General features: G+C 38.9%; 1 protein-coding gene across 2 annotated transcripts in view; it reads right to left on the bottom strand.

The window, feature by feature from the left end:
- Nucleotides 1–3,592: 3,592 nt before the first annotated feature.
- The window catches only part of LOC143029782 (uncharacterized), a 28,759-nt gene continuing 16,206 nt past the window's right edge, over nt 3,593–16,145 (bottom strand). For both annotated transcript variants that reach the window (XM_076192754.1, XM_076192755.1), the window contains exons 3-7: nt 11,609–11,815; nt 10,288–10,434; nt 9,862–10,166; nt 8,377–9,248; nt 3,593–4,154 (exon numbers count right to left, since the gene is read on the bottom strand). In XM_076192754.1, the coding sequence (XP_076048869.1) occupies nt 8,586–9,248; nt 9,862–10,166; nt 10,288–10,434; nt 11,609–11,815 (1,322 nt within the window). In that variant the 3' untranslated portion in view covers nt 3,593–4,154; nt 8,377–8,585. The remainder of the gene's footprint in view (nt 4,155–8,376; nt 9,249–9,861; nt 10,167–10,287; nt 10,435–11,608; nt 11,816–16,145) is intronic.

Below are 16,145 nucleotides of genomic sequence, written 5' to 3'. Positions count from 1 at the left end.
GGAGCACGGCATCATCTACCTTCAAGTACATAGGTTTAGAAGTGGGCACTACAGCTGAAGGTATAATGGTTGGCCAATATAGCTATACCAGTCTGCTCACTCCACTGAGTTTGGAATGTTGCAGGTCAGCAGCTAAGTCCAGTGAGCTGTCAGATAACGAGAAGGAATTCTGTACTCTGATTAGTCAACTGAGCTGGAGAATTACAAAAACAAGACCTGACATTGCCTTTGATGTCAGTGAACTGAGCGGGCATTGTAAAAATGCCACAGTGGCTGATGCAGCATACATACATACATACATACATATACCAAGGCTTTTTCCCCCTTCCAAGGGAGGTAGCCAAAAAGGGATCAACTGAGCTGGAGAATTACAAAAACAAGACCTGACATTGCCTTTGATGTCAGTGAACTGAGCGGGCATTGTAAAAATGCCACAGTGGCTGATGCAGCATACATACATACATACATACATATACCAAGGCTTTTTCCCCCTTCCAAGGGAGGTAGCCAAAAAGGGAAAGGCATAAAAACACTCCCACCCATTTCATCCCTAAATACACTCCACACCCCTCCCACCCTTTCTCTCATCTGAGCACCTCCTGGATGACGGGTCATCCCTGCACCCTGCCCACCGCCCTGGGTCAGAAGCAGTGTCGCAAGACACAGTACATCCACAGCGAGGCCGCTTCATTTAATCGGCGACCCCCCCTCTCCGTCCCCCTTTGCATATATGGCGAGGACGGGGAGAAATCCCTTCGGGCTGCGTCAAAATTTACTCACACATACTACCCCACCCCCCCACTTCCCCGCCCATTCCTCCTCATGCAGTCACAACATCATCCATATACAACCATTCTCCACTCACCTCTGTCTTTCGTCCTCTCCCTTCCTTCCTCAACAGACATTCCCCTCTTCCCCAAAGCCCCCTTCACCCCATCCATCCACCTCATCCTAGGACGTCCCCTCATGTTCACTCCCTCCACATCTGCCTTCCATACCTCTTTTACTAGTCTTTCTTCACTCATTCTTTCCATGTGTCCAAACCATCCTAATATTCTTTCATCAACCCTATCTCCCAAATCCTTTTTCACCCCTGTTCTCCTCCTCACCTCCTCATTTCTCACTCTATCTAGCCTAGTAACCCCCACCATACTTCTCAGACACCTCATCTCAAACACATTCAAACTCCTTCTCTCTTCTTCTCTTATGTTCCACGTTTCTGCCCCATACAGTGCTGTTGGCACAATCACTCCTTCATACAGTCTCCTCTTCGCATCCATTCCCAAATGTCTATTCCTCATTACACTCTTTAAACCACCAAGGCATTTACTCGCTTCTCTCAATCTACATTCTACCTCCACCTTCACTCCACCTTTTCCTGCTACACTTGCACCCAAGTATCTAAAACTATCCACTTCCTCCAGTCGCTCTCCCTTAATGTTCACTTCCAGTCTACTGCCACTTTCACCCCTTGTACATCTCATCACCTTACTTTTACCCACATTTATCTTTAGCTTTCTTCTATCACATACTCTCCCAAACTCTGCCACCAGCTTCCTCAATCCCTCCTCTGACCCTGCCACAAGCGCAGTGTCGTCCACAAACAACAGCTGTCTCACCTCCCACTTTTCTCCAGTTTCTTTAACCATCTCCAATCCCTGACTCACTACCCTAGCATTCACCTCTCGCACCACCCCATCCATGTATAAGTTGAACAGCCAGGGCGACATAACGCATCCTTGACGAAGTCCCACCTTTACTTCAAACCACTCACTCTCTCCATTTCTAATCCTAACACATGCTCTACTACTCTCATAAAAACTCTTGACAGCTCCCAAAAGCTTTCCTCCTATCCCATAAATCTGCATAACCTCCCACAGTGCCTTTCTGTCTACCCTATCATAAGCCTTTTCCAGATCCATGAAAGCCCAAAAAACATCCTTCCCCTTTCCTATAGCTTTCTCACATATCTGTCTTACCACAAAGATCTGATCTACACAACCTCTACCCGTCCTAAATCCACACTGTTCCTCACCAATTACTCCCTCTGTTCCTCTCCTAATCCTCTCAATTAAGATCCTCCCATAAGCCTTCCCTACTACACTCAACAGGCTAATCCCTCTGATGCAGCAAGACTCAAAAAGATTATCAACCAAATTGTGGGTGACCATTTTTGTTTGCTGTTTATAAAGCTGTCAGCTGTGGAGGACTGTTTAATTGAGTACTTTTCAGATGCTTCCTTTGGGAACCTATCTGATGGTGGCTCCCAGGGAGGATTTGAGATTTTTCTCAAGGATGGGGAAGGAAGAAAATGCCCAATTTAGTGGCAATCATGGAAATTAAGCCAAGTGAATCCACATTGTCTGCCAAGACCTTGGTGCTTATTGAGTGCACTGAGGCTGCTTCCTATCTTGGACAGATTATCAGGGATATTGTCACATGCCAGACCTTAACTGTTCACTGCTTGGTTGACAACAAGAGTTTGGTGGAAACCTTGAATTCTTCTCATGGGATGGAGGATCGTTGTCTTCACATCGACTCTGCACTGCTGAAGGATATGTTGTCATGTGGTGATATTAACTCTGTTTCTTGAGTTGGAACCTCTGAGCAACTTACTGACTGCCTTACAAAGAGGGAGGCCTTGGCCCAGTGTTTGTGAGCAGTCCTCTCTGGTCTATAGGATTCCTTGGCTTATAAATAATCTGGAGAAAAAAGAAAAAGAGAGAGAGAAAAAAGAGCATTGTTGGAGTGTTCATTTGTTGTCATTTAGCTGAGGGCAGCCATATTGCATTTTCAGTGGTTCAGCGAACAGACACTAGGTGGCAGTGCTGTTGAGCTGCTATGTGGAATATTGGGTCCCCAGTGTAAAAGAAGAGATGACTGAAGCAAGATTGGTCTAATATACACTATCAGCAATAATCTACAGATATGAGACTTGAAAACTGATGAAGGCAATGGAGACAAAGTTAAGGAGTGCAAAGAGGAGAATGGACAGATCAATGGTGGAAATAATACTGGGAGACAGAAAGAGATCAAATCAGGTGAGACAGCAGACTGGAGTGAAAGATATTGTGGAGGGTGGTAAAAGAGAGGAAGTGGAATTGGGCAGGTAAGTTAGCATGAACAACTGATGAGCAATGGAGCAAGTGTATTACTGAGCAGATACAGTAAGATGGGAAGCATGCAAGAAGAAGACTATACAGAAGATGGAGAAACAAAATAGAGAAATTTGTAGGAGTGACATAGCAGATGTTGGTAGTCATTTACCTAATTGTAGTATATATGTGAATCATGGTATGCTATGAAAGAGGTCTTTGTTCAGCAGTGGATTCAGGATGGCTCACTGATTGATACATGTGTAAATATATATATATATACATATGTCTGTATGTATATTATATATATATATATATATATATACATATATACATATATATATATATATATATATATATATATATATATATATATATATATATATATATCAGTAGAATCAAATACAAGAGTAGGGTGACCATTGATAATTTTCTTCGTTTTCAAGTCTTTTAACCATAACTTTTCCAACTGGGTTATATACAAACACAAGTTCACCAAAACTAGCCATATATTTCTTCAAGGGTTCATCCTGAGGTATCAGGGGTATCTTCAGGAATATTTCTGGAACAATTATTATAAACAGTACAAATGTAGGTAAAGATATGTTATATACAAGAACAAGTTTAATCCAAAGGACATTGTTTACAATAATAGAATGTACACAAAAGCTTAATTATCACAGTTCAAATACAGTTCTGACCTCTCCCTATCCCTTGCATGTGGGTTACCCTCACAGATTGTGGGACTTGTGTACGGGGAAGTTGAGTGGGGAGGAAGAAGGGGAAGATGAATGGATTCTTCCTGTTCTAGGTAGTGTACAATTACATAATGAAATTGCAGAGGTCATATATGACTCAATGTTAACAGATGCAGATTTTTCCTCAATGAGCATTGATTCCAGTAGCTATAACATCTGATAGTCTCTGTTGCTGGCAATGATTTTAGTGCATTCTACTACATCTTCTCTGTTGATCTCCCTTTTATGTTGTTGTCTTGGGAGCTGTTTTCTTGCTCCTTGCAAATGAATTGGTGTCAGCTCACACAACCAACTTCAACAGCTGTAAAAAAAGGTTAAGTTTATCTCAGTAGTAAAAACAAAGATGGGTGGAATATAGTTCAGCTGTTTAATTGGCAATTATTTCTCTGGGAGTGAGGTGAAGATGAAGAAAAGAAGAGGTGGCTCTGCTGGTAAGCGAGATATAAAAGTGTGTGCTGGAGTGGAAGGAAGTATCTTCAAGGTTAATGTGGATGAAGGTGAAACTGGGAGGGGAGATGTGGGTCTTTCTAAGCACATATGTGCCTGGTTGTGACAAGTGTGTAGAGAAAAAGGAGGCTTTTTGGATAGATTTAAATAAATGCAGAGTTTTAGGAGGAATGTCAATGTAATGGGAGATCTCAATGTCAGAGAAAGGGATGAACCAACAGATGGAGTAGTTGGGAAGTTTGGAGTACCAGGTAAAAATCATAGTAGAGAGTTGATGGTGGAGATGTATTTAGACAGTTGATTATAGCTAACACAGTGCTAAAGAAAAAAGTCAAGCATAAGCACATGTGGATGAGAGTGGTAGATAGAAGGGTGGTTGATAAGGTATTAATGGAATATGTAGTGGTATCCAAAAGGAGGATAGGAAGAGTTCTGGATATCCATATTCGTAGTAGAGATTTTACTCCAACATAGACAAAATGATGTGTGGCTATATTCCATAAAGGCATCCCAAAATCTGTGCTACAACTATCCATTTGTTATGCAGTTGTAAAAGAGTTAGGCTGCCCACACACGAGCAACATTTTGTTGCTAGTTGTCACAACAACAAAAATTGTCAAAAGTACAACACACACATCTCTATGGGTGCCCGCACATGGACAATTTTTCCTGATGCAACAACAAAAAATTGTGAGGTAGTTGCGACCGGACCAATTTCTCCGACAACACAATTACTGTCAGCAACTGTGGCAGGCGATAGAAAACGTTATTTCAAATGGAAGCTCGCACACGAACAACATTTCGTTGCCGCCACCCAGCCTAATGCTGCCTTGGTGTCTTTCAGACTGCAGTGGTGAGAGGACGTGGTACTATGTCATGTCTATAATAAAAGTTATTTGACTGCGAAACACTCATAACAGAGGTAGAGAAGAGACCACCTCTTTATGATTTCCAACTAAAGGAATACAGCGATAAGAATATAAAAGAAAAGTTGTGGAGTGAGGTGTGTGAGGCTGTGGTGAGCGATTGGAATACTCTCTCCCCTGAGGATAAAAAGGAGAAAGGTAAAAAACATATTGTATTTATTTGAAAGGAAAATGTTAACTATTGTCTGGAAGGTCAATGCATCTGCCTGCTTGCCTGTGTGCCTGAATGTATGTATGTTCTCATGTATGTATGTATGTTCATATTTACCTAGTTGTATTTACCTAGTTGTATTTTGCGGGAAGGGGAGCTATGCTCGTGTTGTCCCGCCTTTGTATCTTGCAGTGTCTAGTTTGTTTTTAAACTCATGAATGGTTTTTGCGCATACTATTTCATTGTCCAGTTTGTTCCAAGTGTCCAAAACTCTATGAGGAAAACTGTTTTTCTTCAGTTCTCTTCTATAGCTATGTTTTTTTATTTTCTTTCCATGTCCTCTTGTGTTTCTTTTGTCCCAGTTAAGTAAGTTCTCACTATCGAGTACCTCTGTGCCTTTCATGATTCTGTAGATGGTCAATAGGTCACCTCTCTCTCTTCTTTGCTCCAGTGTCGGTAACTCCAGTTTAGCCAATCTCTCTTCGTATGATAGGTTTGCAAGTGCAGGTGCCATTTTTGTAGCTGCTCTTTGGATTCTTTCTATTTTCTTTATATTCTTTTTGGTACTGGTGGACCACAATGTCGCTGCATACTCTAATCTAGGCCTTATCAATGTAACCAATATTTTTTTCATCATGTCTTCGTCCAAGTATGTAAACGCCACTTTTATTGATCTTAGCAAGTTGTAAGTCTCCCCGACGATTTTGTTAATCTGTATATCATAGGACAAGTCGTTCGTGATAATTACTCCCAAATCTTTTTCGGATCCTACTTTCTTTACTTCTTTGGTTCCAATTTTATATTTTCCTGATATTCTGTTTTTGCTTTTTCCAAACTCCATTATGCTACACTTCTTAGTATTAAAGTCCACTTCCCATTTCTGACTCCAGTTCCATACCCTATTTAGGTCTTCTTGCAGTGCTTCACAGTCCTCATCAGTTTCTATTTTCCTTAGCAGTTTGGCGTCATCGGCAAAGAAGCTCATGTAGCAGTTCACGTCCTCATCCATGTCATTCATATAGATAGCAAACATTATTGGTGCCAGTATAATATGTATGTATATATGTGTATGTTCTTATGGATGTATGTTCATATGTATGTTCTTATGTATATATGTATGTATGTTCTTGTGTATGTATGTCTATAGAATTGTGTTTATGTGTGCTTACGTATAAAATGATGACACTATAAACAATAGTTGCCGCCATCGTGTGGCTCATGTGCAGGTGTACCTTACTGACAACTTATCGTTGCGACAATTTTTTTTATTGTGACAATATTTTGTTGTGACAACTAGTAATAAAATGTTGCTCATGTGCGGGCAGCCTTAGGCTCCAACTGATATTTTACAAGTCTTAATACCTTTGGGCAAATCTTCAGGGCCCTGCCCCCAGCATGTTTGTGGAGGGACATGGTATCAACCCCTCCACCCATACACCATTTTGTTCGAGTTGGGACACAATACAGTCACAGCTGTTGCCTTGGCTATTTCTCAATTATTCTTTCCCACTTTGTGTAGTTCAATCCCTTTCACAATGTTATCACGTGCTGTGCGATTTCCAGGCATCACACTAATGGCAGGGTACACCCCAAAAGTCAGTGAACACAGTGGGGAAAAATTAAGAAACTTGATGACAATGCAAAGAAAAAAAAAAGAAAAAAAAAAAATCCATTGAAGGGCAGTCATACACTGACCAGCTTTGTCTCATGTGGGTATTGTGTGGGTAGATGTCTGAAGGTTGCCAGTTAGTCACTTTCTCCCACACGGTTTTTGTGAACAAGATATCACACACGTCCCAAAAACGGGGACCATTATGCATGCTCGAAAAATTTACAAAATGGTCCGCGCTAACTGTACATGGATAGGGTGGTATAGAAGGTATATGCAAGGGTGATGGGCAAGGGACTGGAGATAGTTAAAGATAGTTAAGGGAAGTGGGAGATCAGTTGTTGTTTGCAGACAACATTGAACATGCAGCGAGGTCTGAGGAGGGATTAAGGCAGTTAGAGACAGAGTTTGAGAAGGGATGTGATAGATGAAAGTTGAAGGTAAATGTGGGTAATGGTAAGGTGATGAGATGTACAAGAGGAGAGGGTGGCAGCAAGTTGGAAGTGTGTCTTAAAGGAGAGGCTGGAGGAAGTGGATAGTTTTAAGTATTTGGGGTAGCAAGTGGCAGGAAATGGAGGAGTAGGGATAGAGGTAAACTGTTGAAAGAAAGTAAATATCTTTGGGAATTTAAAAGTGTCATGAGAAATAGGCATCTGGGAATGGATGCCAAAATTATATGAAGGGGTGATTGTGCCAACAACAATGTATGAAGCAGACTTGGAATTTAAGAGAGGAAGAGAGAAGTTAAAATGTGTTTAACATGAAGTGCCTGTGAATTACGGTAGGGGTTATAAGGTTGGATAGAATGAGAAATGGGGAGGTGAGAAGAGTGGAGGTGGAAAGGGGGATGGCAAATGGGAATGATGAAAGATTATTGGAATGGTATGGACACATGGAAAGAATGAGTGAAGAAAAATTAGCAAAAAGAGTGTGGAAAGCAGGTGTAAATGGGGTGAACTTGAGGGGATGACTGAGAATGAGAAAGATGGATGGGGTGAAAGGGGCTTAGAGAAAAGAGGGAAATGGATGATTTTTTTTTTTTTTTTTTTAATGTAGTCCCCATCTTCTCTATTTACCACATGAGGGGACAAGGAGGGGGGTTGCCATGTTAGTGAAGTAACCTTGCTGTGGATATGCTGTGTCTCGCTGCATTACTTCTGACCCAGGCAGTAGGTGGGAAACAGGGATGACCTTTCATCCATGAGGAGCTAAGATGAGAGAGAAACAAAGGGTGGTGGATGGAAGTAAAATGGGTTGGAGTGGGTGTGTGCATTGACTAGCTACCTCCCTTATGAGAGGCAAGAAGCCCTTAGTATGATATATATGCAACAGAGCATTACACCTCAGATGGCTTAAATAATATCACAATGGAAATCGAGGTTATGCTTACCCTGTGTAAATTTTCCTCATCTCTTAATGTTGCTCATCTCCGTGGCTGAACACACATTTCCCTGCTCTTTGTTGAAATTAAATTTGAGTTTTCTTTGGAATACTCAAGCAGCCTCTTCCTCTGGTACAACATTAGTTCAAAGCTCTTGTACCCTTTCTCCTTTCTAACCAGCACAGCTTCACACTCACTAAAGCCTCCATTCATTGTTATTAGCTTTGAAATGTGATAGACTTTGGTGCCTTAGCATTAGGTTTTAACAAGTTTGTATCAGACAGGCTGTCAGGCACAGGATTTGCAATATCCACTACCTGGGGCTTTACTTGAACGATGACATTACTGTACCCTGGGAAATGTGATGGTGCTAAGGTAGTATCAAGGTTGAGGGGTGGAGATAATGGTAGCAAACTGACAACTTGAAAGAATGCTGGCTGGGTTAACATTTGTTGTGTGGGCTGAGTTGAAAGCACATTAAGTGTGGGCTGAACAGTTAATGGCTGTGAAGTGGGTTGGGATGAGAGCACATTGAGTGTGGGCTGAAATGACAATGGCTGCAATGTGGACTGGGTTGAAAGCACCTTCAACATGGGCTGAACTGACAATGCTTGTGGTGTGGACTGAGTAGAGTGCACCACTAAGGCTGGTTGAACTGCCATTGGTTGTTGCATGGGCTGGGTTGTGGGATGAACCAACAATGGCTGGGTTGTGGGTTGGATCCACTGTACCCCAGATGTGGTTTGTACAGGCAATGGATAAGGTGTGGGCTGAAATGACGATGGTTCTTGTGTGGGCTGGGTTGAATGTGCCTCCAAGTCATGTTCTTCTAGAACACTTGTTCTACCTACACAATCTTGTGAGAAGCCTTGCTGGTCAATCTGGAGAAAATCAGTAATTACTAATATTATCATCAATCATTATTATTATCATTATCAATATTTCATAAATACAATGCATACATTTTTTCAATAACAAGTTCGAGAATATATCTTATTCAAGGATTTGCATCCAATTTTTTCCCTTCAATAAGCACAACAGACACACAAAAATTAATGAATATTGTACAACACATCAACATGATCTTATTTCTAAAAGCACAAAATAAAATCAGATTACAATTTCTACTCTACACCATTTGCACCTAGGGGTTCTAAAATAAATAAAATTGTCTGGTATTTGCCAGAACAAAATCCTTACAAATCTCAAATTCAATAGTGTGGATAACAATGAGTTATACAGTTAGTTACATATCCCAAGCTAGTTACATATCCCAAATGTACCCAAATGAAGTGAAATCATCTGCCATTAATCACAAGAATATCCTTAAATGTCTTAAATTTGATCAGTTGGTGCAAATTGGATATACTATAAAAGAATGGTTTTGAACAGTAATACTCAAACACTAGAAAGAGAGAATTGAATGAACATTCAATTTTTTTAATAAAATGGAGTTCTTGCGAGTGAGGGTATAACTGGGGTAGCAAGCCATACCTCGTATTCCTCAAATGTGTCCAAGTTCTTGTCTTCATCACATTCGGATTTTACCCAAACCTTTTCAAACTCTGATTTCACTTTCTCATCCTCAAATGTATTGAAGCTCTTGTCTGGGTCAACTTCAACTTTAACCCAAACATTTTCAAAATTTGCTTTTGATTTCTTGGCTTCAGATGCCTGACTTGTTTCTTCAGATGGCCACTTTTCACCTCTATGCTCTTCATCTAGTGGCTCAGTTTTGATATGGATAGACTCTTCCTTTACTTCCACTGGGTTCCCTGCATCACAGTCTTGTTGAACTTCTGTTTAAAGATCATTGTAGTTTCAGCATTTGACTAACCGACACAAAAATCTCAATGTAAACTAGTGCTAAATCAAAGATTATATGCTAACTCCTTTTCAATGTTTAAAGGTCAACTATACCTGATGTCTTTGGTTTGTCCAAACCAGGTAGCAATAACTTTTCTTTCGGAGTTGGCATAACTTCTAGCTCTGCATTTTCTTCCTCTTCTAACTCTGGTTCAGATAAGGACTCCACTTCTTCAGTTACTTTCATCCCTTTTTTAGCTTCTAAAATTTAAAAATAACTGAACATATATTTTCCAATACTAATTATACCTAAACTCATTACAATCAAAATTACTTAAAACTAATAAATCAGTGGAAAAGCAGAGAAGATAAGATACAAAGAGCCATGAAAGTGATGAAAGCAAAACACCTTGATCAGATAGTTGTAATGTAAAGTGTCTGACAAAGGGAGTTACAGGGGAATGGAGGGCAAAACTGTTTAATGTGTGCCTATGGATGTGGAAGAGTACATGTACAGTTCTATTCATAGGAATAGGGGACTATATCAATGTAGTAATTTCAGAGGAATCAGTCTGTTACTGTAGTTGGTAAGACATGGGAGGGCACTAATTGCAAAGATTACAAGGGGAATATTGATGAAGTCACTGGGGAAAAACAGTGTGGGTATGGAAAAGGAAGATGGTGCATTGGTCAAATATTCATAGCAAAGCAGATATGCAACAAGTTTTTGCCAAAGAATAGGGATGTCTTTCTGGTTTTTCTACATTTGGAGAGGGCATATGACTGGATTGACAGAGGTCTTTTGAGAAGTGTTGTAGATGTATGGGATAGGCTGGTCAATTTTTTTTAAGTGAAAGTGAGTAGCAGTGGTAGCCAAAATTTGACTACCTCCCTTATAAGGGGGAAGAAGCCTTTGATATACAGAGGTAAAAACAACAGTGATGGAAGGGTTTTGGAGCTGGTAAGTGACTCACGGGAAGTGGGAAGTGAACCAGTTGTTTGCAGATGACATTGAGTCTGAATCAGAGGATTGACTGAAGCAGTGGGTAGTAGGGTTTAGAAGGGTATTAGAGGGGGAAGCTGTATGTAAATGCGGGAAATAGTATGGTCATGAGATGTACATGGATACAGGATGGCAGTGAGTTGGAGATGAATTTAAAGGGATACAGACTAAAGGTACAGTTTTGTTGCATCTCTGTCCCCCCCTCAGTGGGTGGGGGGGACAGAGATGACCCTTGATCCACAAGAAGTTATGATGAGAGGGACAATAGACGAGTTCCTGGATGGGTGTGGGATGGGTGTAGGGTAAGTATATGCTTTTGACTCTGCCACCCCCTTTTAACACATGTAATAAATCAAAATATAGATTAAAATATTTCTATAATCAAAACTAATTTTTCTTTTCAAATGTAACAAATTCTACTTCTACAAGTACCTTCTCTAAATTGTTTCTTTATATTCTGAATGGTCCTCATAGATACTCCTGTGATTGAAGCAGTCTTTAACAATAAGTCAGTTTCACTTATCACTTCATCACAACTTCGGAAGAATTTATGGATGTTCAGAACCACTTTCCTTGTTCGTCTTGGCAGCTTACGTGTAGACCATATATCTTTTACTTTCTGAAATGTTGCAGTGTTCTCTGTTGGACATATGTATGGATATCAATAACAATCAAAAAGCTCTTTTCTGAGTCTTTTATAATGTATTTACCAAATTGTAATATATATGAAAGTAGCAATACTTAATGGGTCCCAACTCCTACTCACCAATTTATTATATCTAACCTCAAATTCATGTACAGTTCCAACTTAAAGTCTATATTCTTGATCTTCAATTATCATGTTTAGATTTGAATTCATGTACTATTCCACCTTGATCTATATCCCCTTTAAATTACTCTATGTATTTACGCACCTAAATTTTAAATGGAAAACATTATTTCTTCACAAATTTCAGACACTTAGTTTTCCTTAATTTGTTCTCATGACCTCTTAAAACCCTCCTATCCTTAATCAAGATATTTCTTCTGCCATATAGTCTATCCCATTTAGTGACCTGAATACTGTAATTATGATCACCTCTTTATTTTCAATCATTCAAAGTTGGTAGATCCAGTGCTTTAAGTCTTTCCTCCTATGGTTTATCTGCCAAGTTGGGAACCAGTTTAGTTGCTACCCTTTGTATTCTCTCAATCATACTAATATTTTCCACCTGTGGCAACCAAACCACTGTGTAGGCTCATATGAGCCTTCCCTACAGTCCCTTGGAGCTCAGGTAGAGGATTGGCGGAATGGTTTCCACTGGTTCATTTGATTACATTGAAGATATGTGCTTCAACTCAGCCACCCCTTCATAACAGGAAAAGGGACTTTGGGTTATATGTATTTACCTAATTGTATTGTGTATGTGTGTGTGTGTGTACTTACCAAGTTGTATTTTACGGGAAGAGAGCTATGCTCATAGTGACCCACTTTTGTATCTTTCCGCATCCAGCTTGATCTTAAATTCTTGTATAGTTATTGCAGTCACTGTTTCCTCATTTAGTTCGTTCCAGATATCTATCACTCTGTGTGGGAAGCTATTCTTTTTCAGACCTCTTCTGTAACTATCCTTAAGTTTCTTTTCATGTCCTCTGATTTTTCTTCTGTCCCACTTTAGTATGTCATCTCTATCAAGGACTTGCATCCCTTTCATAATTCTGTAAATGGTTAGCAGGTCTCCTCTTTCTCTTCTTTGTTCCAGGGCTAGTAGTTAGAGTTTGTCCAATCTTTGTTCATATATCAATTTGGAGAGTGTTGGTGCCATCTTTGTTGCTGCTCTTTGAATTCCTAATTTTTTATGTTCTTTTTAGTACTAGGTGTACATAGTGTCACAGCATACTCCAATTTTGGTCTTATTGATGTAACTAGTATTTTCTTTACCATTTCTTCATCCATGTAGTCAAAGGCCACTTTCATTGATCTTAATAAATTGAAAGTTTCTCTGACTAATTTGTTGATATGTTTGTCTGGTGCCATGTCATTTGTGACAGTTACTAGGTCCCTTTCAGAGTTGACTTTTTAATTTCCTTTGTACCAATTTTGTATTATCCTGATATTTTGTTTTTGCTTTTTTCCAAATTCCATTATACTACATTTCTTGATGTTGAAATTCACTTCACTCTTCTGACTCCACTTCCAGATTTTGTCCTGGTCTTCTTGTAATGATTTGCAATCTTCCTCTGTACTTACTCTCTTTAGTAGTTTTCCATCATCTGCAAAGAAGTTCATATAACATTCCACACCTTCATTCATGTCATTTATATAAATAGCAAACAAACATTATTAGAGCCAATACAGAGTATTGTGGGACTCCACTTATCATATCTTCCCAATTTGAGTTCTTGTCTCTGAGTACCACCCTCATTTTTCTCCTCATCAAAAAATATTTCATCCATTCTAGTAACTTTCCTTGTATTCCAGCTATTATTTTGATTTTTCTTAGTAGCTTTTTGTGTGGTACTTTGTCAAAAGCCTTTTGTAAGTCCAAGAAAGCACAATCTGTGTGGGAAGCTATTCATTTTCAAATCTCTTCTGTAACTGTCCTTCTTTAGCTTCTTCTCATGACCTCTTGTTTCTCTTCTGTCCCATTTTAATAAGTTGTCTCTATCAAGAACTTGCATCCCTTTCATAATTCTGTAAATGGTCAGCAAATCACCTCTTTCTCTTCTCTGTTCCAGTGTTGATAGATGTAATTTATCCAATCTTTGTTTGTATGTCAAATTTGAGAGTGAAAGTGCCATTTGTGCCATTGCTCTTTGATTTTTTTTTTTTTTGTACTAGGTGCCCATAGTGTCACAGCATACTCCAATTTAGGTCTTATCAGTGCAACCATTATTTTCTTTACCATTTCTTCATCCATGTAGGCCAAGGCCACTTTCATTGATCTTAATAAGTCTCTCTAACTAATTTACTGACATGTTTATCAGGTGCCAAGTCACTTAAGATAATCCCTCCCAGGTCCCTTTCTGAGTCGAGTTTTTTACTTCCTTGGTACCAATTTTATATTGACCCAATATTCTATTTTTGTTTTTTCCAAATTCCATTATACTACATTTCTTAATGTTAAAGTTCACTTCACACCTCTGACTCCATTCCCATATTTTGTCTAGGTCTTCTTGTAGCGATCTGCAGTCTTCTTCTGTGCTTACTCTCTTGAGTAATTTGGCGTCATCAGCAAAGAAGTTCATGTAACACTTCACTCCCTCATCCATATCATTTATATATATGGCAAACATTAAAGGAGCCAATACAGAGCCTTGCAGGACGCCACTTATCACATCTTCCCAGTTTGAGTTTTCGTCCCTAAGTACCGTTCTCATTTTTCTCCCACTCAAGAAATCTTTCATCCATTCTAGTAGCTTACCTTGTATTCCTATTATTTCAATTTTCCTTATTAGCTTTTTATGTGGTACTTTGTCAAAAGCCTTCTGCAAGTCCAAGAAGGCGCAATCTGCCCAGCCATCTCTTGTATTATCTATATTAATCTTGAGTAAAAACATATTAAGTTTGTGGTACATGATATTCCACTTCTAAAGCCAAATTGTTTAAGGTTTAATATTTTATTCTCTTCCAAGTGTTTGATCCATTTGCTCCTGATAACATTTTTGCATATTTTTGCTACATTTGTAAGGGATACTGGTCTGAAGTTTGTAGGATCTTCTTTGTTTCTTCCTTTATATATTGGTACAATGTTTGCATCAATCTTGCAGTACCTTTCCTTCTTTGAGTGAGAAGTCTATTATCTTGTATAATTTGTCCGTTAGTTCATCTATACACTCTTTCATTATCCAAGTTGCAATTCCATCCAGTCCATGTGATTTTCTAATACCTAGGCTTTTTATTTGGTCCCTTATTTCTTTCTGCTCATGGTTCCCGACTTCATATCTTGTTTTATCTACTGTTTTTAAATTCGTGTATCGTTTTTGCACACACTAACTTGTTCCAAACATCTATTATCCTATGGGGAAAGTGTTTTTTTTCAGGTTTCTTCTATAACTATCTTTTTTTATTTTCTTTCTGTGTCCTCTTGTATCTCTACTATCCCATTTTATTAGATCCTCTCTATCAATAATAACTATGCCTTTCATGATTCTATAGTTATCAAAACTCCTCTTTCTGCTCATGGTTCCCGTCTTCATATCTTGTTTTATCTAGACCGTTTTAAAATTTGTGTATCGTTTTTGCACACACTAACTTGTTCCAAACGTCTATTATCCTGTGGGGAAAGCTGTTCTTTTTCAGGTTTCTTCTTATAACAATCTTTTTTTATTTTCTTTCTGTGTCCTCTTGTATCTCTACTATCCCATTTTATTAGATCCTATCAATAATAACTATGCCTTTCATGATTCTTCTTTGCTCTAATGTCTGTAGCTCAAGCTTTGCCAGTCTCTCTTCATATGGTAGTTCTGAGAGCGTTGGCGCCAATTTCATAATTGCTCTTTGTATTCTTTCAAGTTTTGTTATACATTTTTTTGTACTTCGTGACCATGTCGTCGCTGCATACTCCAATCTTGGTCTTATCAAAGTAACTAGTACTTTTTTCATAATTTCTTAATCCAGGTAAGTAAATGCCACTTTGATTGTTCTTATTAAATTATAAGTTTTTCAAAAAAAAAAAATTATATGTTTCACAGGGGCCATATTATTCATAATAATGATTCCCAGGTCCTTCTCATTTTCCACTTTTTTAATTTCTTCCTCTCCCAATTTATATGATCCCACTATTCTTTTTTGCTTCTTCCAAATTCCATTATGCTACACTTCTTAATATTGAATTCCATCTCCCACTTCCTACTCCATTCCCATACTTTGAGATCATTCTGCAACGATTCACAGTCTTCTACAGTGTTCACTTTTTTCAACAGTTTTACATCGTCCACAAAGAAGCTCATATAACTTTCAATTCCTTTATCCATATCATTAATATAT

The sequence above is a fragment of the Oratosquilla oratoria genome, chromosome 11 (genome assembly GCF_046742065.1).
Source record: "Oratosquilla oratoria isolate Oo_2021 chromosome 11, ASM4674206v1, whole genome shotgun sequence".
In the NCBI taxonomy this organism is placed as follows: domain Eukaryota; kingdom Metazoa; phylum Arthropoda; class Malacostraca; order Stomatopoda; family Squillidae; genus Oratosquilla; species Oratosquilla oratoria.
The sequence above is the reverse complement of the archived record's forward strand: the minus strand, read 5'-3'. Positions and strand labels throughout refer to the sequence as shown.